Raw genomic sequence first — 23225 nt, 5'->3', positions numbered from 1 at the left:
GAATGAATCTGAATCACTTCACGCTCACAATCACACTTGATAACAATTTGGAGTGATCAATGTGACTATTACAAATATGTTTGAATCTCCATCACAATCTAAGCTCATTTATATCTCATTATTTCAATGTCTGTTATTCATGTTTTCATGTGCAATAAAAATATGTTTTAAATAGTTTTTAAACTCTATGGATATCATATCTATCTAACTAGTACGGTATATGTTGCTTGCTAGATCAATGTTTGAGTTTCAGTGTACAAAAAATCTATTTTTGTGCGTTGTCTCAGAGTGAGCCAGATCAGGAAACATATCAGCACATCTTTAGTAAGGTGATACTGAGGCACGTGATTGGTTGTGCATGCAGAAAGAGGCCTGTGAAACATTTATGAGCAGGAGAAGCAACACAAGGCATTTTTGCTGAGCCACCATTGCAACTCTGAGCAGAGCTATGGGGACTGCCGAAGAAACTCTGAAGTGCCCTGCTTGCCAGGATTTATTTACAGATCCTGTGAAACTCCCATGCAGACATTACTTTTGTCTGACCTGCATACAAGCTGTCTGTGAGGGGGCTCCACTTTTCTGCCCAGAGTGTCAGATCCTGCTACCATCCAACCTCACCCTGGAGATCGATGCAAGCCTACAAAGCAAAGTGAAGGACTTCAGTATCAAATCATCAACGTCGGCGCTACTGACAGAAACTAAATTGTCGTCAACTATCCGCTGCGACCACTGCATAGAGACGCCATCAGAAGCTATCAGGACCTGCCTGACCTGTGACGCATCTCTGTGCCAGGCTCATGCATTGTTGCACGAGCAAAGAGCTGCACTGAGGGAGCACACTGTGGTGGAGGTGACACAGGATCTGCTGTCTTTAAAATGCAAAGAGCATCGTGACGAGCTTAAGCTCTTTTGCTTGGAGGACAGAGTCCCTGTTTGCTGTTTGTGTGTCCTGGTTGGTGCACACAAGAATCACAGAGCTGCCCAGCTACATGAAGCCTGCACCGATTTAAAGGTCATTCATGGCATATTTCTATGCCAGGATTTCATTTAAAAGAATGACTTGTATTTCTCTTTTTAGAGCATGTTGGAGACAACTGTGAAACAATTGCTCCAGATGAGATGTGAAGCAGAGAACGCCATTAAGGACTTGGAGTTCATGTATACACAAACAGTGGTACTGTCAATTTAAAAAAAAAATACAAATAATATGGACATTTTTGCATTTCAGATGATTTTTGTGTATTCTTTTCATGTTTTCAGATGTCTGCAGCGGATTTTAGAGAGAGGATCTCAGATAAGTACAACAGGATCCGAGTTGTGCTGGATGGCGACGAGCGTCTGATGATGCAGATCATTGATGCAGAAGAAGAATGCATGAGCGAGTGGCTGGAAGCGCAGAGAGGAATCGTGGAGGCCCGCATTAAGGAGATAGACCAACTCAGAGTTTCTAGTAAATTACTCTTACAAGAAACACATGACTTAAGCTTCATACAGGTATGTTGAAACATTGTGGGTCACATCAAACCTTTGTTCCAATGTCATGTGCATAGCTCAAGTTATTTTCTTTCTACAGCAAGTTACCACGCAGAATCTGTGGTGAGTATGTTTGTCATTCATGTTTTCATTTTCAAAATCGATTGTTTTGACATCTATTTCATTGTAGTGACCCTCCAAAGTTGGCACCCATTCAACAAATGGACCGAGACCTGTGTGAACCTGACAAGTTGAGAACAGTGGAGAAGCTTGTGGATGACCTGTCAGTGGCTCTTTCGCAACATTTTCCTCGAATGTGGTCCTGTAAGTAAAATAATCTTATACAGTCAAGGAATTATGTCTTATGCAATCATTTATGTGATGCTGGGTGACTACATAAAGGCTATGTGAATTTCAAAATATTTGACTCATAGTAAATAATGTAAATAAATTTGCTCGGGCTTCAAACAGTTACCATTGTAGAATATTATGAACTGTATGTAACATTATATTTCAATTGATAATATTTTGCATTTCCATGAGGAGCCAGGTGCTTGCATTTCGTTCCATTTGATTTTTTTTTCTCTCAAAATTCTGAAGCATAACCTATATGCAAATTTAGGTTGTATTCCAAATTGTACCACATTTTGCAGCTTAGTTGTTCATTGCACTGGTTTATGTAGTGACAAAGGTGATAGCAGCTGAGGTGCACCTACAGTTCAATGCCACTGAGTGTCGGGTGGGGGACAGGAGGCGGAGCTAAAGCTCTGGAAAAAAAGTTGAGGTTCTCAAAGATCAACTTCCTAATTGTCTCCTGGATATTCATTTGTTCTTTCAGATCTAAGTTGTCCTTCTCTCGACTTGAAAACAGCCCACCCAAAGCTGGAGGTATCCCAAGATGGGAGACAAGTGTGCTGGAGAGTGCAACCAAACAGTATATGGGCTCCAACCATTCAACCATATGATTCCCAATACAGCGTTTTGGCTCAAAAGAGTTTTACGACTGGCCGACACTACTGGGAAGTCATCGTACAGGAGAAACCATACTGGCTGATTGGTGTGACCACCGGTCCAGTCACTAGAGACATTTGTCTGAGTCCAAGACCTTCTGGTCTAGGTGTGAATAAGACTTCCTGGTGCATCTACCATAGTGAGGGACAATATATGGCGTGCCACGACACGCAGGAGAAACAACTCCAAGTTGGGAAGAAAGTCAGAAAGTTGGGCATACTGGCAAATCTCCCAAAGGGGGAACTGTCGTTCTACAATGCAGACACCATGACTCTACTTCACTCTTTCTACGTGGAGTGCAAAGAGCCACTTTTCCCAATGTTTAACCCTTGCATTGATGTGAATGGACTGAACAGGCAGCCCTTGACCATGTTTTGGATCAATGACCCCTGGGACTGGAGTGTTAACACAGATGGAGGTGACGAGTGACTTTTTAATTTGTCATATTACAGTCTAAAAAGAATGTTGGATGTCAGATAATGATAATTCTTTTATATATGAGCGTTCAGTTTGTGTGTTTTACTTCAGTATTTTTCATGATTAGAGTCAGTAACTGACACCACAATACACTGTAAATATTTAATCCATTCATTTCTGGGGCAAACCACTCTCATGCAGTTTGCAGAGTTACTGACCCGCCGTGCTTTGCTTATTCTTTTCACTACATAAATGACAACACCGAGGTCATGTGTGCCTTTAGTGTCAGTTTACTTTGCAGGGGGCGACTCACAGGGAAAATTTAACCAATCAGTATGAGTGTGACACCGCATCTTTGTGTGTATTCTTGTTCATCTCATAAAGAAAATAAGGAATAGCATCCTAATTCTTTGTACTTTGAGGTCTCGTGTGCTCAATTGTTCACTAATAGTTTAATAAAATCATGTGTGGGAACATAGTCAAATTCATAAATCCTTTACAGTCAATTAAACCAAAAATGTAAAACAATTTCTAGGGCATTCCTGACTCAAAGCTATTGCGGAATTGATATCATCATTATCATCGTCATAAGCGTCATATCATTACAAAATAAGTAGAATACTTCAAGATGTTCTCCTTAAAAGTACTTAAAAGTGGCTTAGACATAATTACATTCACAGTCAACCTAATAAGTGAGCTTCAGTACATCATTGGCCCCAAGTTCTACTGGATGCAGAATGACAGTAAATGCCCCTTATTGAGGTGATGCTTGAGTCTTTGATTTGATCCAGTCCAGGAAGTGAGTGATCCGTGCATAGACCCCAGGCTTATTTTTCTTTCCGCATTGGTCTCCCCAGCTCACCAAACCATAAATAAAATGGGTGCTGTTCTGCTCACAGGTCAGCGGTCCTCCAGAGTCACCCTGGAACAATAAACCCACAACCAAGCTCAACAATTGAAATTGGTCAATCACATATTAGTTGTATTAGTGTTTAACTTTCTCCTCACTCACCTGGCAGGAATCGACCCCTCCTTGTAGATGGCCAGCACAGAACATGCTATCATCCAAAACTGGGCCATAAATACTGCTGTCAGAGCATTTCTCTTGGTTGATCAGTAGAACTTTGGCCTCCAACAAATGGTTGGAACCATACTCAGCTGCAAATAGAAATGGTACAAGACAACAGGTGTGAGCTGAAAGTACTGAATGGAAACATTTAACCAGTGAATTATCGGAAAAGAAGTGGAATATGTATTTATCATTTCAGGAAATTAGACTTACATTCCTCAGTAGCACCCCATCCAGAAATGGTACACTCCTCCCCATCATCTAGAGGACCATCGGGCAGACAGGCTGCCTTCACAAACTGGGTTTCATTGGCACAAACACCATTGGTGTCTTCAAGTCGCAGCAATGCTGTACAGATGCAGTTGTTTTGCATTATTAGGTAATATGCAACACAAAAATGATGATCCCATAACACCAAGATGTCATTTTAAACACAGAGCATTAAAAATGAATCCAAATGTATTTTATCATTTCAACATACTTCCTTGACACCAATTACACAACTTTCTATCAGCCAGCGGTGTGGAAGCATATTGCAGCATCCAGGCCACATGGATAAGTGCTCACCGATGTCATTGTGAACTGACACTGGAGTCTCCCTGTAGTTTTCATGCACAATAGCCTCTTCAACATCAAATATCTGTTCAGTGGGCTCATTGGTGTCCAGAGAGAGTCCTCCCATAACCACCTTCATGTCCTCTTGTTTGTGACTGTTCAAACGCATAAACATGATAGCTGCAACACTTTTAAAATGTGCTTATCAAAATTGGTCTTACACGCAGTGTCCAGCTGTCAGTATCCAGCAGCTTTTAATGAGAACGCCTCCACAGATGTGCTTGTAGTTCTGAGTAGATCTCTTGGGTCTTGCTTGTAGGGAGACCTGCCAGGGTAATGCCCCAGGGGGCACCTTCAATCCCCCAAAGATTCGAGAAAAGCGTTTCCTTGGCTGTGGCTTCCCACAAGTGCTGAACCGTGTTTCAGAAAATGCGGGAGTGGGTGAGGCATCACTAGGTTGCGAAGCCTCGGTTGGCTCCTGGTCTGAAGTAGCTGGTGTTGGCTGGGGCTCTAGAGAAGGGGTCTTAGTAGTAGCTGAAGTAGCTGAAGGAGCAGGAGGGGCTGGAGGAGATGGAGGATCTGAGGGGGCAGTCCCTTCTGGTGTCACCCAGAAGAATTTACAGTCACACATGTAAGTCTTTTGGTTTTGTGTGTGTTTAAAGTTTAATCTTAAAGTCTACGTACCTTCAGAACAATCGTCTACATCGCAGTAATTCCACAGCAGTTTTTGGCCTCTTCTGTAGAAACACCATGGTGACAAGTCGCCATCTGGGTTCCTGGGGAATAGAAAACATCACACTCAACACATCCCCTTTCCTTTTCTTTTTTTGTAACTAGGCATTTTCAGTCACATTTAAAGCTGACCTGCAGCGGTTGTGAGGGCCAAGGCCATCGCTATCCTCAAACGTGTTGAAAGGATCTATTCCTCTCTCCAGGATGAAATGAGAGTTCCAATAGAGGCATTCGTCACCATCAATCGTCTCACTCACGTTGCCACGATACGACTCGCCATCACCCTCATAACAGTCGTTAGGGCCTGACAATCATAAAACACCCACTTTAATAATTTGTACTATAAAATTCAAACTATGAGCCGTATCTTTTCCCCATAGCTTGAACCATGAAAATCAAATCTTAGTACTTTCAATACAGTATTACTGTCGTTATCTTAAGCCTAAGGATGTTAGCATACAATACTAAACACCATAAGGCTAATGGAAATTAGCATTGCTTTGTCACCCATTTTAATCCCCCAATTAACTGTGACTTTAACACACTCATTGCCATTACACATATGAATAGAACATAAAACAGTACAAGCAGATGCCAGATTGTTGTTTCTACTCTGTAGAAAAAAATGAACTGGTGAAGTTTAGCTTTCATTTACCGTATTTTCCGGACTATAAGACGTACCTAAAAACCTAAAATTTTCTCACAAGCCATCAGTGCGCCTTATAGTCCGGTGTGCGTTATATATGGACCAAATTCCTAAATTTAAACTGACCTGAAGCATTGTGTCATGAAATCAATCATAAGTGGCCTGCTGAAGACTAAGAATCATGAATCAAAAAGACTATGGATCATTATTTTGTGATTATAAAGTAATTTGTTGCATCTGAAGTTGAAATAAAAAAGATAAAATGGAGAATGATTTGATTTAGATTAAAAATCTGACATGATGCATAAATGGTGCGCCTTATAGTCCGGTGCGCCTTATATAAGGACAAAGTTTTAAAATGGGCCATCCATTGAAGGTGCGCCTTATACTCCGGTGCGCCTTATAGCACGGAAAATACTGTACTATAGTGTTGCTGTATCACATAACTACCACTGTCAGGCTATGAGTTGCACACCATATGTGTAATATGTGTGATTTATAAATCACTGCAAAAAGTTCATATTGTGTGCTGAAGAAAACACATTTTATAATATGTTTACCAACGTTGCAGAAACGACCACTGAAGCCTTCGGGACAGTTGCAATCAAAGTCATCGCCATCCTTGATGCATTCTCCACCATTCATACATGGATTAGGCTCACAAGTAGTATCTGGAGAATAAACAGTAAACGTTGTGTAATCCTCATTAATAACCTTTTGCAAATTAGGCCACTGGTGTGAATAGAGCAACGGTTCCTCACATGTTCTACAGCGTGGCGGCTGGAAGGGATGCTTGCATTTGCACTCAAAAAAAGGTGCAGTGGAAGTCAACACACACTCGCCACGACCGCATATACCCTTCCTGCAAATCTTTGGTCCTGGAATATTGATCGTGTCTTGTATTGGTTATTTCTTGCAAACCACATACTACATTTGCATGCAACAAATGCTTGCTAACCTTTCTCGCAGCGTCTTCCCTTGAAAGGTTTTTGACAGTCACATTTGAATTTTCTTTTCTTTCCTTTCTCCTTGCAGACGCCATTATTTTGGCAAGGGTTTGGGTTGCATTGGCCTAAGACGTTAGAAATGGAGCTCATTATTATATAATGACTGGCATTTTGGTTCTGTGGTCCTCACCCGCTGGCTCTTGAATGTCAAAGAGCCATTCACTTGGGTCATCATCGTCGTCGTCGTCATCTTCTCCAGAGATTCCAAAGAACATGTCTAAAAAGCATGACATGAACTGTATATGCATCTGTGCCGTGCTAGACCATGAAATATAAATCACTATTATCACCATTAATTATGTCTTTAAATAGTTGTCTCCTTTTTTCATGTCGTCCACGTTTATGGCCCCTGATTTCTTGAGGACCATTTCCATGGTCATGGTCATGGTCATGGTGATGGCGGTGATGGTGACGATGATGCTTTTTATGTTTGTTAGGTTTCGTCTGAGAGGAAAAAACAGTTTCAAATAAGGTATATTTTCAAGATCAAATACATTGTCTTTTTTTGTTTGTATTCAAAATGGTTAAATATTTATTGATTATCAATGCAAAGGCATTTTGTGAGGGAATTTGGGAAAATAATTAACGTTTGCCCATCTCCCATGTTTATTTCTGTAATTTCTCATACCTGAAGAAAAACAGCTGGTGAATGGTTCCATTTTATTTCAAAGACATGGCAACAGCAAAATAATAAATAAACAACTATAATAAGCATCAGTACTGAATAGGGAATACATACTTGGGCTGGGATGAGGATCACAGCAAGAAAGAGGCAAAAGAAGAGGAGCTTCAAATTCATGTTGGCACCAGATGAGAAGACACGCAGACAAATGAAATCAGAGTGTGCAGCAGCAAATCGCTCTCACTTGTGTAAACATTTGCATGAGTACACTAACCTTTGATTCACCTTAGTCTGGCATCCTAGCGGTCGATGATATTGATTGTTTTCTATAGCTACCTTTCAGGATATATTGTTACAAACACAATTTTGTTCAGCTGACTCGACCATGGACATTTTGATACAAAGAACTCAGATCTTTCCTTGTGTAGGCCTAGTTAGATTTCTCTTGAGTTTGCAATCAAAGGACTAAGTAGACATTTTTCAAAACATTCACATGTTATGGTAACTATGAAATATTGCTATTGGGTTTTGATGGTTTTTTTTTTTTGATACATTGCAGTTCTGGGCTCATGGAATAGTGCATATCTGCCCCTACAACCACCCCATTTTGTGACCCTAAGTGAAAAGTTCATTTTCAAGGAACTTATTTGTTTGACTGTAGACTTTGGATCTACATACACTGGCTGACTCTCAAAATAAACGACCACTGCTATTTAAACTCATTTCACCCCAAACCCAGTGCAGTGTCATTTAAAATCCAGACTAATTGACAAGAGGATTTGAGGTGTATTTATTTGGTTTGGTTATATCAAACTATTGTTAAATATTCAGAAATCCTAGACATGGGAAAGTATTGTCTTGCAATGCCCCTCTATAATTATTATTTTTTTTTTAGAGGAAAGTAAAGCCTATATCAAAATGAAACTGGCCACAGTGTCAACAAAGCTACCAGATTCTTCAATAGATCATCTAAAACACTTTATAAACTGTTTTTGTTGTTATGACACTAATGGGATTGGAAGGCTATAAAAACATTGTCCAACTTGTCTGAGGCTGACTCATGTTTAGTCTGTCTGTTAAATATTTGAATTCCAAGAGAAGCTAAATTGATAGACCGCCAGACCACCGACCCTCATTGTTGTTCACGCAGCATTTGAGCCACTAATTTACCGTAAAGTTCATTCTAAAGTCAGAAAAGTTAATCCGACTAACAACCCCAGCTACTTTTCCTCAAAAGGAGTGATGGAATGGTACTAGTATATCTGTCTCACAGTCTGTGGTTCTGTGTTTGAATCCCAGCTGCATGTTCTCACTATGCATGTGTGGGCTGCGTTATTCGGTTTCCTTCCATATTTTAACAACATGTTTGTTTGGTGAATTAAAGATCAGCCCACAGGCTTTGAAATGAATCTCAAACCAGTGGAGCTGAAGATATTGCATTACATATTACAATAGGTTTTGTATTGGTTCCATTGTGATCGTGGCCAGGACACAAAGCCAAGTGGAGGCTGTCGGAGAAGCTCCCCGCGCAGAAGCAGAACAGCGGTGACATATCATCTGCACCCACAAACATCACTGACCCGGCTGGGAAATTACACAAAATTCCAATTCGACAGTACTGTTTTGTGACAAGCAGTCGATGGGGTACACCACGGTGCCAGGCTGTATACTCCCCACCAAAAAACTCAACGCACCACGACTCATCTCCTCGACCCAGCCAGCAGTCTTCAGCGATACCCTTGCGTGGAATGCTGGGATACGTGACCCCAAGCTCCCAGTAGGTCTTGCCCGTCACGTCCATTTCCCAGTAATGACAGCCAAAGCTGAAACTTTGCAAGCTGATGACATTAAGAGTGGTGTCAAAGCGTAAAGGGGTGTCAGGAAGGTCCTTCCATGTGTCCGTGTAGGTGACACTGTCTCCTTGAGGAGATATGAGCAGCTTGGGATGGGCTGTATCTGGATCCAAGCACACATCACTTGAATCTGTCGACACATATTGAGTGAAAATAAACCATGAAGAAGTTATGGTAGATAAAACGTGTGTTTAAACTCACAACTTTTCACAAGATTCTTCATGGTAGGAGTGAGAGACGAGATGAGCAGAAGCATGTTGTCGGTGAGACTGAGAATCTGCTCAGCTTTGGCGGCGTCCAAGCTCACGCTGCAACACTCTGTCCCATCAAGTGCATGTGGCCCTCTGGAGGAGGTCGGTCAGCAATAGAAGTATGGTGAGTCGCGCTTATGGTTTTAAATTATGCTTGTTATTTATCACAGTTTAATTGTGGTGATAATACATACCTATCCACCACCCCTGCATCTTTATGGTCTGGCTGAGAAGAAGCAAGAGAATGGGAATAAAATGAAATGTATTGTACAATTATCACTATAGTTGTGGCTTTAGGAATGCTATAATAATTACACAGAATGAGAATTTCACTCAGAACAGCAAAGCTCATTTATGGATATGCCCCATCATGCTTATTCACCATTGCATGAGCATGTAAATTCACATGGTCTCGAGTTGCTGTGATTTCTGCCAGGTCCTGTTCCGTCTTCTGCATCAGAGACCAGTTCCTTTCCACGAGCCAGTCCAGAGCTGAGACAGCAGCTCGCTCCTCTGCTTCCAAGTGTGACAGCGTTGTCCTCAGGTCATTGCCCAGGATGGCTTGGATCTCCAGATATTTTCTTATTATGCTCTCCTTTATCAGATAGGACTTTTTCTGAAGTACAAGCACTCATCATTTTAGAGAATTATTCATGTTTGTTTTTCTTTAAGGTTAAATCATTTAATAATCATAATAAACAATTAATTATTGTCACACATACATCATCAAGGAAGTGAACATTCTGAACTACTTGCTGACCCGAGCTAGAAGTAAGTAAAATGGTCGGTGTAAATTGAGAAACCTAAACTCCAAGGGCTAATATTACATGACAAATGAAGGAATATCACTTAATTGTTGTTTCTTGCAGTTTTCAATATGTTTTGTGGCTAGGGACGTTTCCCATTGAGAACTTACAGAGATTTCTGATTGTTGCTCGGCCAGGTTCTTCTGTCTGTCTTTTGCCACCTCCCACTGCAACTTTAGACATTCTTGATGACTTTTTAACAACTCCTGTAGAGAATGGTGCAAATATTGAACATGCAACATCCTCAAACTGTTGAATAAACAGTTCATATTAAGCCTTATTAAGTTGTAATGCAACAAAAAATTGCATTAAATTTCTTAGTGATTCCACTTCTGACCTTGGCTAGGTTATTGATGTTGCTTTTGACAATATATTGATAATTTCAAGAATTACTATACTGTACTGTATGGTCTGTACTACATGAGATTGTTATTTGGTTACTATTTTTAGAATATCAGCCAAAGCTATTAGAAGGACCCCTTAATATGACAAATTACACTCAAGACACCATTGCAAATAATTATTATCACTAGTTAACTGTGCCAATCCAATTATTTTGTCATATTGATTTGTATCTCATTTGTCTAATTGAGTTTAGGTGCACATTACCTATAAATTCAAAATTTATGTCATACTGTTTTCAGATTTAGATCAATTAAAATCAGTCAACAAATTATTTATACTGTTTACCACTGTGTCAATTGATCAGATACTTGCAGAACTAAACCGAATGCCAATTTTTAAATTTTTACATGCAGATATTGCGGTTGGCTCCACAAAAGTCACCTCGTCCTCGACCTCTCACCCCATGTAAGTGTGCTTAGTTGAGAAACACAAAGTAAACAGAAGAGAGGCAGTGAGCAGCTTTGGTACAGCTAGCAATGGTGTGGTTCATGGTGATTTTAAAGCTTTATTGGCTTTGTGTCCAATACAACAATCGGCAGTGTGGGTTCTTATTTACTGTATAAAACAAGATTTTCAAACACAGGCTTGCTTACATTAGGTGCATTATCTAATTATCTCTTACTGTATATTGGGTATGGCAATAAAATATATTAAGATTTATATTCCCAATACATGTAAAGGGTAAGCGTCTGGCCATGTTTCAGAGAGCCTGAGAGAACAGCCATTTTCTTTTTTTAAGGATTTAATGAAAGCTGCAATGTCCAGGATTCAAGATGAAGGCTTAATGTATTGTAGATGCTTGGATTGTTCATTACCATGTAGAGGCAGCAAAAAACTCTTTCACCTGGTCACGTGACTGCTTTTCCCAGTGTTTTTTTTTTTTTTTGGACTCACTGAGCCAATTGATACAACCTTTGGACCAAATATTTTTTTGGTCCAAGCAAAAAGAAAGCAGTTGTATGTTCAGGCTATAAGCGTGGACATTCTGTGGCGTCATAAGGTTCTACCACACTTACAAAGATCCACAGGAGTCAACAGCAACAAACAGCAGGAAGCAACAAGCATACAAAGGAAAAAAGCAAAGCAAGAAAAAAAAAAGCGCTATCAATACAAATATCGTGAGCCTATTTATCATTCATTCGTCACTTTTGAACATGAAACCGATTCTAGATGACGAGTTTCCTGTGCAAGGAGCCGCACCATTCAGCTGACAATCTCAGGAAGTGTTGGAGCAAACAGAGTTCATGTCAGAAGGTAGAAAAAAAAAAAAAGGAAACAAACCAAAGCCGAGCCTACATTATTGTTTTGAATGTGTATGTGTGGAGATGCATGCTGCTGTGAGCGCTAAAAAAGCTTGGCCCTCTTTTTCATGTCGTTGCGTTTCCACAGGGGAAGCCTGTCAAACTCCTGGATCTCCATTCCAAAGATGTCAAAGAACGTTTCAGGTGCTAAGTGGCGCTAAAAAGGTGGAGACAACAAAGGAGGGGGGAGGTGGGGGTTAGCACCAAAGCCATTGAAATGATCACTGCAAAAATGATGAGAAGCAATATACTGCACATTCTTGCTAATGCTCTATTTGTGTAACATGCAATTACACAAAGTTTGAAAATCTAGCTTCAATGGCGGACAAACACCGATACCTCCAGTCTGGTTCTGTCCACGTCCCTGGGCAGTTTAGCTCTCCCTCTACTGGTTATCATGAGCATTTCATAGGGATACACCTTCAGAGGGAAACACTCATCAGTGTACAGGGTCACACACCCAAGTTGCTTGACTATTAACATGTTTAGTTAACTAAAGGATAATTACTCTACATGAATTTAATTGTGATCGTGACAGAGGGAAAACTAGGCAAGAGAAGAGGTATGTGAAAGGAGGCTGACTGAAAGTGAAAGCAGTCGTTTGGGGAAATGCTAGTTGGGTGCATACTCTAACGTGCAAGAACGGGTAGACAAGGTTATATAAGGGTAACATTAGTAATGCTGGCTAAGTAAACCCTCCAAAACAAAACTACAAACCTACTTTATATGAAAAGAAAGCGGCAAATCAAAATTGTGACGATGTGCTGAATAAGCAATGTGTTTATATTTCTTCTAATTTTCTGACCGCACACTAGTGGGAGCTCCATTTCGAGGTGTGTCAGAAAATGTCCAAGACTGCTGTCACAAATGATACATTTCAAGCAAGGACAACAAAGTACATGGTTTCCTCTTTACTACCATTGTTGTGAAGTACGTAACCGTGATATATTGTAAATATCTTCTGAGTCAGGCTCTCAACGAAATGCCAGTGTGATTGAGACCAGACTTGCTAGGGAGAGTCAATACTATTGAGGAATCCTTCAAGTAGGTACAAACAAACGCCAAAGCCTTCAGTGGAAAAGTCCAAAGAAAGCAAGGCAGTCAAAGTGCAAAGTCAAGTTGATCGAAATTTTCGATGTGAAGAGCATCAAGGATCAACCAACACGTCTCCAGAAAGATCCTGTAGCGTTAGCTTCGTTCCGTGCATGAGAAGACATGAGACTTGTGGCAGGAAAACCTGTGGCTGCTTTACCATGTCAACACGTTGGCTCAGAGTGCCCTAAGCATCCGACAATTCCTGGCCAAGGAGAACATCGGCGTGCTGGAGTGACCTCCAGACTCAAGGGGACTTGTTTTGAACGTGTGGGTAAAAACAATATGTTAGACTTCAATTTTGAATTTGAAATATATCTTTTGTGACACGATATTTCAAATTTTCCGACATGCTTCATATACGATATACTCAGTATATAGTGGTATGAGTGCTTTAGATGGGATTTTAGGTGCTGGTTCTCCACTGTATAGCACATACAGTATCCAGCCCCCAGAAATCAAAGCTATGTGCAGATGAACATGAAGAAGCTGGCATGCTAAGCACTAGAGAAATGCTCCTGAAGCAGCATGCTATCTGGAACTTCTCCAACTTGGATGTTCAATTTGATGTCCCTGCACTATATGGAGTAATTGACTTCTATCAACGTATAGGGAAACATTATGTTGAAATATTTTGGTTATATGACTTTGGTTATAAACATTTAGCCATTGATAGTGTAGGCTCGCTGTACTTTGTTTTTGGTTTTTGTTTGACACGCAATATATGAACGTAAGTATTGGGACCTGTGGCCATTTAAGTTTAGAACTGCGCAAGATTTTGGAGTGTATGGGGATGTTTGTGTCCATTTAACTGGAAGAACACTAAGACTAGTAAATAAGAGTGGGTACAGTTAAAAGTTGTACTTAAAAAAATGCCTACACAGTTAAGTACTCGTCAACTAGCGCCTCAGAACGAATTGGGTTCAACTTTTGGGTTCCACTGTCCATTCAAATTCCTGAATTTCTCTTGCAATTTCTTTAAAATTATTTTTTTAAACAGATCCTCTCTTATAGGCCGGCACAAATAATGATTACAAGGGCCTGCATCTGAAAACAAAGAATCTTCTTCAGCCTCATCTGCTTTACTCACACATCTTTCCTTGTTTAGGAGTGCCCCGTTTTTTACATTCTGTGTAGCTAATACTGTCAGTGTACTTACCGTAATTTTCGGACTATAAGTCGCATTTTTTTCATAGTTTGGGTGGGGGGGCGACTTATACTCAGGAGCGACTTATGTGAATTTTTTCGCAAATTTTCAAAATTCAAAAATCCGTGATGTAGTGAAACCGCGATAAACGAACTGCGATGTAGCAAGGGATTACTGTCATTTGACCTGCAAGTGACGTCAGCAGCGCGGCGGTTGTTTACATAAGGACAAAGGATTCTATCACGGGATGACGAAGATGTTGAAGGGCCCCACGTTTGAAGGATTTAATGATTTGGAGTGACACAAGGTTTGAAAAACGTATTTATGTTATAGTTATTTGATAAATTTTATTTCGTGTAGCAACTTGTATATGTTTTTATCGTTACAGTTCAGTAGTTGTTGGCTCGTTGAACTCTTGTTTTGTTAAATAAAGAGCCGTTTACCAAACCCACGTGTTTCCTGGTACTTTGTTAACGCTACAATATAGTTGTATACTAGATCTGTGTGACGTGCACGTGGCGTTGTTGACATGAAAGACGGGGAATTTGATCGATGGATTTAATGATTAGGAGTGACACAGATGGTTTGATAATATTGTTGTTATATGATAGTTATTTGAAATATACTTTATATATCGTTATATGGGTCTGTGGAATAATTAGAAATGCAACTTACGAGTCCGACGTCAGCGGCGCATATGTGGCGCATACGCGGCATTGTTTACATAAAGGATGATCAATGGATTTAATGAATTGGAGTGACACAGATGGTTTGATAAACGTGTTATTTATGTAATACTTATTTGAATGACTCTGAATGTTACTCAGGCCCGTTCTCAGCTCCTCGTTTGTGTATATGTCACGTTAGCATACCGTATCGTTTAGCCTATTGTTGCTGGTTCATGTCTGTTCTTGGTGTTGGATTTTGACAAATAAATTTGCCCCCAAAGTGCGACTTATACTCCGGTGCGACTTATATATGTTTTTTTTCACTGTATTGTGCATTTTATGGCTGGTGCGACTTATACTCTGGTGCGACTTATAGTCCAAAAATTACGGTATATGCATATGTAAATGACCAAAGCAAGGTCACATCGATTAGTCTACAATGCATTGAGCACCATGGCAACATGGTGGCACACAACTTTTGAACAGATTTTTTTTTTTCATTTAAGGTCATTTCCAATAATTTAGACAATATTTCTAAGACATAACAAGAGGAGATGAATGAATGAATGAACATTTAGGAGTCAAGTCCAACTCCTGATGGACAGGACAACTAACAAGGTGGACTTTTGCCCATACAATGTCGTTCACATGTTGCCATCAGTACAAAAAGAAGAAGATACTTGCTTTGGGCTCCAACATATTAGGCATAGAAACTCCCCTGTCCATCCTTGCAAGTGCTGCACGGCCATCCTTAATGTGCTAAAGAATAGAACATACACAAATATAATATAGTGGGAGGGGACTGCAGGGTTAATGGCATGAGTATTTTGTTGTTTTATGACAGTGGGTACACTTTTCACTGGATGAAGCAAGGAGCTTGACTACCGCTCAGGATCTCAGTATTCATGATTGGCAGATGTTGTTCAGTTGGATGTTTATGTGTCTCTGAGGTGAACTTGTAAAAAAAAAAAAAATAAAATAAAATAAAAAAAAAATCTAATTTTCTTTTTAGCTCGGGTTATGACATTGGTATACAGACAAACACAACAACACATGAGGTGGTGCTTGCACTTTGCACGTAGAGTACACTTGCTCAGCTACTGGGCAGTGCATTTCAAATGACTGCATGCCCCGTAGGTGACATCTAGATGACATACGACGACAAGCGTGTAGCGAGAGTGGACAGTGTGCATTCAGGGCAAAAGGCCTACTGCAAGCAAATCTGTGGTGCGAGGTGAGGAGGCATGCCATGTGGAAAAGCAGATGGGGGACATACCTGAAACTCTGCAGGACAAAATGGGACAGAAAATGAGACTCACAGTTAATGGTTTTGCTGTCACTCTCTTATTTCTTGTCAGTACTAGCTACTGTACACCACGTGTGTGTCCCTGACGACACATTGGGGGCACCGTTAAACAGATATTTTAAAATATCACGTCGGCTACAAGTGGCAAAGCTATTTCGGAATATTTTACGACAGGAATATTTTTTGTGAAATATGTTCGGTAAACATGTTCTGCTAGTGATGCTCACCTCTGCCTCCTCCGCACATGTCAGCGTAGCTGTTGTACTGCGTGAAATCTGTTGACTGGGGCTGCAGAGTGGAAGGATGTTGCTTTGTTTGGTTTAAGATATTATTCCATTGTGAGAATAATATGACACACTTGAGAGTTGTTTATTCATGCACATTTTCCATGGGACAACAACATGATAATCACAAGGGTGCATAAATAAACATCTGTATGACTGAGGTCTCACCCGATGAAGGCCATTCCTCCCATATCCAGGCAAAGAATTTGTTCTAGTTGGAGAAGTTGGATCTGAAAATCCAAACATTTATATATACATTCTATGAAATCATAATTGGATTCATTGATGCTTCGCTTTACCTGCATCCCCGTTATCCTGCTTGGTGTCATAGCGCTGAGCAGATACACTCCTTACGTGGCGTTCCCGAATTTGCTCTTTTTCCATTTCCTCCCTGAGAATTAGCTTCCCCAAACCTGACTGAATCTAAATACAAACACACTTTGCAGTCAAGTACTATTCCGAAGAGGGCAATTAAGGATAACAAACGTGTACACAATATCTAATTGTTATGACGAGGACTATCTGATTGACCTTGTTGAGATGTTCTTCCTGAAGCTGCTTTTTTTTCAAGGCATCTTCCTCCTCCTCTTCTCTGGATCGTCTCCTTCCCTCTGTACCTGCGGGACCCAAATACAGCCCGCACAGAATAAATTTCGTATTAGTAATAAATTAGTAATGCAAGACGATATCATGATGCACATTTAGTTGGGATAGTGCAACTGATATATTATAACAATTATAAATAATAGTAAGAAAAGGAGCATTGCCACTGGTTGTACATTATTCATCAAGACTTGAAAGTAAATCATATACAAGGTCTCAAAATGAACACAAATGTGAGACAGAGTTGACAGGACAGACAAACAGGGGACTTTTTGGAATCTTTGGGTGCGCTGACATGATGTGAGTTCAACTTTGGTACCCCCTGGATTTTCCGCACATCTAATACACAGAACAGCACAGATGTATGACACATGGACACATGTCAGTTTGAAGTCAGTCTCAGTTATCTCTGTCCAAGCCATTTGTGGCTTTATTGTATACATACGTACATATCACACCGAAGAGGGACGTAACATAAAAAAGTGAAACTGATGCTAACGCTAAGCAAAATAATGCTGTAGCAAAAGAAGCTTTTTTTGTGTGCAAGCGGAACATAATAAATGTGCCAGATACCAAGTGAGCCTAAAGCAGGGATGCAGTTCAGAATTTAGAGCAGCGACAGGGAGAAACAGGAATTAGTTAAGCGAGGTTTGCCATTCCATGGCTGCAGTGCAAGCATGCCCGTTAGAAGCCTACTGTACCTAATAGAATGTTAGAGCAGGGCCAACAATCACCCTCGCTCTGCCAGCTGTCATCTGGAGAGGGAGCATGGGCGGCAGGGAAGGTGGCAGATCTGATGATGTCATCAGCCGACTTGCTTTGACGTGCTATGGCAGCTGTATGTATATAGGTTGGTAACCATGGCAACTGAGCTCTCAGCGTTTTGGACAGTGGCAGTTCAACCACATAAGAGCAATGTGTGCCGAACACAAAGCAAAGCCTTTCTTCCACATGACAAGTCAATAAATGCTACATAGAGTCAGCCTCATCTATGTAGGTGACAGCGGGGAGCAATTTTCACAATAAATGTCACTTCAAATGTGTATTGTCAAAAATATAGGGACACCTGATGATTAGCAAAGTACATAGAAAGAAAGTATAGTGATTTTCTTTTTTTTTTCTATTGTTATTTTGAAGTGAGATATACAATTCGCAAAAACAAATTCGGGATTAACCTAAACTGCAAGGTAAACCTAATTTCACTTTCTCTATACTTTTGAATGCAGCTTTCACTGCTTATATTCTTTGCACAACTTGTTCTGTGCTGAGTGGGAAATTTCTAAACAGGTGTAAGCCATGAAAATCTCCAAGGATGTTCATTTCTATGCCTTTCTGTGACTCTCCCAGTCTTTCTCTAAAATCAGCGGTCACTTCCCTCTAACAACATCCTGTCTGAAAGCTCGCAACGAGGAGGTACTGTTGATCGATTGTAAGATGTCTTGTTCTCATGAGATCAAAAGGTGAACTCTTACCCCTAAAAAATAAACAGTTCAATTTGATTTGATTGCCCAAATTGAACAAATTACAAAACGGTCTTCTCAGGGATCACTGGGAAAGTATTAGAGACAGACTTCAAACAGTGCACATATATTGACGGTGGGCTACTATGGGTTAAATAAAACATTTTCAACACAGAACATTCATAATTTTATACATTTTGCCTCATAACCCTCTCACATTAGTATTCAGTCACAATTCAGAAGAGAAAACAAGGTAAAAATAAAAGAAAAAGAAGGTACCATATTGTTTGTAGATGGGTGGTTTTCTGTAGATGTTACTGCCCTGATCTGTAATTTGTCAAATACAAGAAATCACATTTAAAGAGCCTTCAGCATTTATGTAAAGCCCACTACATAAATGATTATTATAACATAGTTTTACTCATAGAAGCAGTCTAAAGTTCGCCTCTCTCTCTCTCTGTCTCTCTCTCTCTCGATGTTTTAACGATAAAAAGCAATTTAGCAAACTTCCGTATATAGAGACAGAGACAGAGAGAGAGAGTGAGAGAGAGCGAGAGCGAGCGAGAGAGAGCGAGAGAGAGAGGAGAAAGAAAGAGAAAGAGATATTGACAAGGAGATAGAGCTAGAAATAGATGAGCAGTGACAGGGTGTGCTCCGACTCCTACCTGGGAGGTGAAAATGTTTAGGGGTCATAGAGAGAGGCGGGGTGCCCGGCCGGCTGTCGGGCCTGAGCGGGAGAGGAGAGCTCCGGCCGCTTGGTGGGTCAGTGCCTCCAGTGAGAAGAACCAAAAAAGGTACGTAAATAGGGATGTATAAGGGCGACCCGAATGGGGATGGGTGAACAAACACATTGGCCGAATTTGGGCTCAATGTTAGTCTTGATGGAGCAGATGAATGTCGTTAGGAGAGTGGTAGATTATGGAGATGATTACTGTTACATGTACGTGACACGTTGCTTGTTCTATGGATTGTGATTTACAACAATGCAGGTCCATTTACACAACAAAACTTTGAAAGGAGTGGTAAAGTGCATCATGTGGAGGATGACGTCATTCAACTTTCATGGTAGAAAGTGATTTGTACAATCTCTCAATGGCATGCATGCCAACGGAAAATACACAGACACTAGGAGCTTGTCGTTCACTTATGCTCAAGTCGGGCCAGTGTCATGACAGATGGCACAATTTGTCTTTTGAGATTAGTGACAGATGAGACCAGCATGGAGTTGCATCACAGGCTGCGATGGAGATGATTTGCTTTCTTTGGGGGCGTAAGAAGGGCGTGGTGGTTGTGGGGGGGCTTACCTTGACTATGGGGGAGGAAGTGGTGTCTAAAGGGGGAGGTGGGGCGGGAGTCACTATTTCTGGAGCCCACACTGTTACTGCACAAGGAGGAGCAGAGCTTCTGCATGCCTGTCAGAGCTTCTGCGGGGAGGAAGGGAGTGCGGGCCCCAGCAGCAGCCGCCGGCATTGTGGGAGGGTGGTTGAGGTTGAGAATGTGAGGGGGGAAATGAAAAGGGAAATTTGCAGGCATTGAAAAGAGCAAAGAAATCACAACCGAGGTAAAACTAAATAAATCAAACTGCTCTCTTGTATACAATTAAAAAAGGTAGTGTGATGCTGGGGAGGCAAACTGGCTGTCTGGTTGTTTGTGGAATGTCTTTTTTTTTTCATTGAGTTTAATAACAAAACAACCAATCAGTCAATTTCAGTGAAATTTATTTTTAACATGGTAAAAAACAAAAATAGCAGGAAGTGAGAACCCAAACTTACAAGGCTAATGTTATTCCCTAAGACCACTTCATTAGTCGCAAATTACCAATACAACTGCACAAACCATCCACAAAGGACTCACCTGGCCTGTGAAAATGCTGTGGGGAACGTGACAGAGTGGGAGTGTAACCATGGCGATTATAAACTGGCGAGCCTAAGGAACCCTGACTGGTGGACCTCTGAAGAATGCGTTCTCTCTTGTCATAACAGCCCTGAAATATAATAATATACAGTGTTAGAGAACATAAAAATGTTGATACAAAGATGATATTTTAAACATTACTATACTTAAACTACACATACAAGAAGAAAACTGAAGTTTGATAAATCACTAAGCTCACCTCATTGGATAGGGTTGGAGACATGGTTCTAAAATACTGGAAAATAAGACAAAGCAGAACTGTCAATCACCATTATCAAATCTCTGCTCCATAAGAGAAAAAAATACTCAGTCACGATGTGGTAGCTTTATAAAATACATTTTATGGAAGTATCACTCAGTCATAAAAATATGGGAAGGTGCGCTTCTCCTAGTTTTGGCAGTAATAATAATAAATTTGATTTGTAAACGCCTTTCCAGACCCTCAAGGACATTGGACATGAAAAAAATAAATAAAAAAAATAAAATCAACAATAAAAAAAAAAAAAAAAAAAAAAATCAACAATCCGTATCTACAATGTACATCTTCCTGACAGCCTCATAGCTTCCCTACGCTGCTGGTTCTAATAATCAGGTTAGGAAATGGACGGACGGATGGATCAGCAACTGACGTAACTCACCTTTTCATCAGGTAAGGGTGAGCGCTCCCTCCTGGCATTAAGGAGCTGTGAGGGAGAGTGAAGTTCCATTAGCAGCGAAAGAAGGCGCACGCACCAGTAATCTTGACCAAAAGTGAGATTATTTTCAAATGTATTTTACATTTCACGAGTAAACAGAGGATCATTTTAGGAATTAGCATTCTTGCCATTCAACATGACCACAAGGATGCAGTGCAAGCAATGGGAGGTGCATGCAGTCTGCTTTACCTCTCCTACACTTTCTCGTCTCTCCTCTCTCTCCTCCATGGAGGTGGTGTACATAGGTTCATAGGTAATAAGGTCAGGGCGCTCAATGTCATAAATGGCTTTGACTTTTGGAATGGCAGCTAGGTCTCTGTAATCAAGAATCTCATTGTCTACTTTTGCCTGAAGGAGATAAATAAAGACAAACATGCACATATAGACATGAGCAAAGAGATATAAAAGCATTCTCCTCTTGAGTACGTAAATGGGGTGGGGAAGAGATTAATAGGGAAGAAACACTCTATGGCTGAAATATCTTACATAGATTGTGTGACCCGGTGAGCCAGGTATGCTTGAACCAGGTCTGGAACAAATACTTTCAGATGACGACCTCGTCGGCTGCAGGAGGGGAAAGCACACAAACGCGACATTTAGTCATAGCGGCGCACGAGGGCAGCCAGTTTGTTTTCACCCATTGCATATTACACAAAACACTCCAACATCATTTCACCGTTATGAGCATGAGTGATGGCAGAGATTTGCAACCCTTGTATTTATGTTTGAGGAATTATGCAAAGTCACTTCAAATCTTTTCAACATCTCACGATGAGGTCATTCATTTGCAAATGTGCAAAGTGAATGAGTGTGCCAAAGTGTTGCCTTGCCTGCTTATGAGAAATGAACTGTTGGGATGACAGCAGCAATCTTGAATGTAGTATAATTAAATGAGCTTTTAACCTAATGGGGCTTTTATAGAAGACAAATTAGTCATTATTCTGAATGGCTTCATGTGCAATCACGGAGAGGGCACTGCAAGCTATGTCCAGCAGATGGAAGCAAACAATGACCTCCCTGCGTGCTATATGTATGGTGGAACACGATGATGCACCCGCCTCACAGCCCATAGCGAATACAGTACCTGCCTTTCTGTTTTTTGAAGGAATAAATGGGACGGAGGCAGTAGCTGTGGAGGAAGGGAGAAGGGGTTGTTCATCTCCAGTCTGACTCAAAAGTTCACACGTACGCTCAGAGGCGCCACTTGTGATTTGGGACCCGAGAAAGATGTTGTATTATTTTCCTAGGGTCCCTGCCATTCACGGGACCTTAAATTTGTCATCACTCTTACGGCACCCCCGCATACACTTACTAGCAGCCAGAAATTAGGTACACTCATGCAATTAGACAGTCTAAAATGGAATATACGAGCAGATATATATTTCTGCAATGAGAGTTTAATGATACTGGCAATAATTATTAACTTGGTTTGCAGTTTTTAGTTACTACAGTGTCAATAACAATTGTTCATTTTTTCCTTCTGATACATCAAGCGAGTGTACCTAATGGAATGTCAGATAAGTCAAACATTTCCAAAGGTGACATTTTAAAACCTCCGAAGGTTTTTCATTTCACAAAGGTCTGCCCTGATAGAAATTGTCTGCCCTTATAGAAATTGTTGCACATGCAGAATTGCTCTCCATCCGCATAGAATGTTGTCATGGGACATGAACAGAATGCGCTTTCAGTCAGGATAACAGAACATGCACATTCCTACCCTCTCCCTGTGTTTCTCCTCTGTTCTAGTTGTGTTCTTGCAGCCAGGATGCCATACTGTTGATCCTGAGGAAACACAATGCGACGGATTATTTCCCAAGCCCAAGTACTCATCCCTTTATGAGTCCTGCAATTCTGGAAAGGATTCCTGCAGAGTCAGGCTTGCTTCTACCGTGAGAGAAATGTCACTCA

The 23225-nt window shown here is 40.7% G+C and overlaps 5 protein-coding genes across 25 annotated transcripts in view; 2 read left to right on the top strand and 3 right to left on the bottom strand.

Moving 5' to 3' along the window:
* The first annotated feature begins 440 nt into the window (after nucleotides 1-440).
* LOC125978885 (E3 ubiquitin/ISG15 ligase TRIM25) lies at nucleotides 441-1051 on the top strand. The gene has a single exon (XM_049736730.1). It carries the CDS (start codon nucleotides 449-451, stop codon nucleotides 1049-1051), a length of 603 nt encoding a protein of 200 aa, XP_049592687.1. The 5' UTR covers nucleotides 441-448.
* On the top strand, nucleotides 875-3210 carry LOC125978774 (E3 ubiquitin-protein ligase TRIM39-like). The gene is made up of 5 exons (XM_049736439.2): nucleotides 875-1174; nucleotides 1261-1494; nucleotides 1574-1596; nucleotides 1664-1797; nucleotides 2312-3210. Exons 1-5 carry the CDS (start codon nucleotides 1082-1084, stop codon nucleotides 2911-2913), a joined length of 1086 nt encoding a protein of 361 aa, XP_049592396.1. The 5' UTR covers nucleotides 875-1081; the 3' UTR covers nucleotides 2914-3210.
* Nucleotides 3211-3334: 124 nt separating this feature from the next.
* Nucleotides 3335-7770, bottom strand: habp2 (hyaluronan binding protein 2). Its single transcript, XM_049736429.1, has 13 exons — nucleotides 7650-7770; nucleotides 7201-7354; nucleotides 7041-7127; nucleotides 6862-6975; nucleotides 6665-6781; nucleotides 6464-6574; nucleotides 5390-5561; nucleotides 5210-5301; nucleotides 4747-5122; nucleotides 4538-4680; nucleotides 4184-4318; nucleotides 3914-4059; nucleotides 3335-3823 (listed from the first exon to the last, which is right to left on the bottom strand). The coding sequence occupies exons 1-13, from the start codon at nucleotides 7707-7709 to the stop codon at nucleotides 3656-3658; spliced, it is 1875 nt and encodes a 624-aa protein (XP_049592386.1). The 5' UTR covers nucleotides 7710-7770; the 3' UTR covers nucleotides 3335-3655.
* A 1163-nt stretch (nucleotides 7771-8933) lies between these two features.
* Nucleotides 8934-11193, bottom strand: LOC125978884 (probable E3 ubiquitin-protein ligase TRIML1). Its single transcript, XM_068652556.1, has 5 exons — nucleotides 10553-11193; nucleotides 10019-10252; nucleotides 9831-9862; nucleotides 9587-9729; nucleotides 8934-9515 (listed from the first exon to the last, which is right to left on the bottom strand). Exons 1-5 carry the CDS (start codon nucleotides 10709-10711, stop codon nucleotides 8944-8946), a joined length of 1140 nt encoding a protein of 379 aa, XP_068508657.1. The 5' UTR covers nucleotides 10712-11193; the 3' UTR covers nucleotides 8934-8943.
* A 139-nt stretch (nucleotides 11194-11332) lies between these two features.
* LOC125978768 (actin-binding LIM protein 1) overlaps nucleotides 11333-23225 on the bottom strand; it is a 31347-nt gene continuing 19454 nt past the window's right edge. For 5 of the 21 annotated variants that reach the window (XM_068652541.1, XM_068652543.1, XM_068652537.1 and 2 more), the window contains 19 exons: nucleotides 23035-23099; nucleotides 22402-22446; nucleotides 21804-21881; nucleotides 21507-21665; nucleotides 21261-21305; nucleotides 20822-20857; nucleotides 20563-20692; nucleotides 20013-20132; nucleotides 19374-19478; nucleotides 18988-19035; nucleotides 17950-18084; nucleotides 17177-17262; nucleotides 16945-17068; nucleotides 16814-16875; nucleotides 16589-16649; nucleotides 16332-16339; nucleotides 15740-15814; nucleotides 12488-12568; nucleotides 11333-12305 (listed from right to left, as the gene is read on the bottom strand). In XM_068652541.1, the coding sequence (XP_068508642.1) occupies nucleotides 12192-12305; nucleotides 12488-12568; nucleotides 15740-15814; nucleotides 16332-16339; nucleotides 16589-16649; nucleotides 16814-16875; nucleotides 16945-17068; nucleotides 17177-17262; nucleotides 17950-18084; nucleotides 18988-19035; nucleotides 19374-19478; nucleotides 20013-20132; nucleotides 20563-20692; nucleotides 20822-20857; nucleotides 21261-21305; nucleotides 21507-21665; nucleotides 21804-21881; nucleotides 22402-22446; nucleotides 23035-23099 (1577 nt within the window). In that variant the 3' untranslated portion in view covers nucleotides 11333-12191. Of the gene's footprint in view, nucleotides 12306-12487; nucleotides 12569-15739; nucleotides 15815-16331; nucleotides 16340-16588; nucleotides 16650-16813; nucleotides 16876-16944; nucleotides 17069-17176; nucleotides 17263-17949; nucleotides 18085-18987; nucleotides 19036-19373; nucleotides 19479-20012; nucleotides 20133-20562; nucleotides 20693-20821; nucleotides 20858-21260; nucleotides 21306-21506; nucleotides 21666-21803; nucleotides 21882-22401; nucleotides 22447-23034; nucleotides 23100-23225 lie in introns of those variants that run through there. The other 16 variants (XM_068652551.1, XM_068652542.1, XM_068652550.1 and 13 more) reach the window with 13 other exon arrangements.

The sequence above is a fragment of the Syngnathus scovelli genome, chromosome 12, assembly GCF_024217435.2.
Source record: "Syngnathus scovelli strain Florida chromosome 12, RoL_Ssco_1.2, whole genome shotgun sequence".
In the NCBI taxonomy this organism is placed as follows: domain Eukaryota; kingdom Metazoa; phylum Chordata; class Actinopteri; order Syngnathiformes; family Syngnathidae; genus Syngnathus; species Syngnathus scovelli.
This window is presented reverse-complemented; position numbering and strand designations above follow the sequence as displayed.

Coding starts and splice junctions, on each gene's coding strand:
- LOC125978884 (XM_068652556.1), bottom strand. CDS start 10,711: ATGAACTGTTTATTCAACAGTTTGAGGATGTTGCATGTTCAATATTTG. Junction 10,253..10,552: donor AGCAACAATCAGAAATCTCT/GTAAGTTCTCAA, acceptor CTTGTACTTCAG/AAAAAGTCCTATCTGATAAA. Junction 9,730..9,830: donor GATGCAGGGGTGGTGGATAG/GTATGTATTATC, acceptor GACCTCCTCCAG/AGGGCCACATGCACTTGATG.
- LOC125978774 (XM_049736439.2), top strand. CDS start 1,082: ATGTTGGAGACAACTGTGAAACAATTGCTCCAGATGAGATGTGAAGCA. Junction 1,495..1,573: donor ATGACTTAAGCTTCATACAG/GTATGTTGAAAC, acceptor TTCTTTCTACAG/CAAGTTACCACGCAGAATCT. Junction 1,597..1,663: donor GTTACCACGCAGAATCTGTG/GTGAGTATGTTT, acceptor ATTTCATTGTAG/TGACCCTCCAAAGTTGGCAC.
- habp2 (XM_049736429.1), bottom strand. CDS start 7,709: ATGAATTTGAAGCTCCTCTTCTTTTGCCTCTTTCTTGCTGTGATCCTC. Junction 7,355..7,649: donor TGATCCTCATCCCAGCCCAA/GTATGTATTCCC, acceptor TTTTCCTCTCAG/ACGAAACCTAACAAACATAA. Junction 6,575..6,664: donor GCCGCCACGCTGTAGAACAT/GTGAGGAACCGT, acceptor TTTATTCTCCAG/ATACTACTTGTGAGCCTAAT.
- LOC125978885 (XM_049736730.1), top strand. CDS start 449: ATGGGGACTGCCGAAGAAACTCTGAAGTGCCCTGCTTGCCAGGATTTA.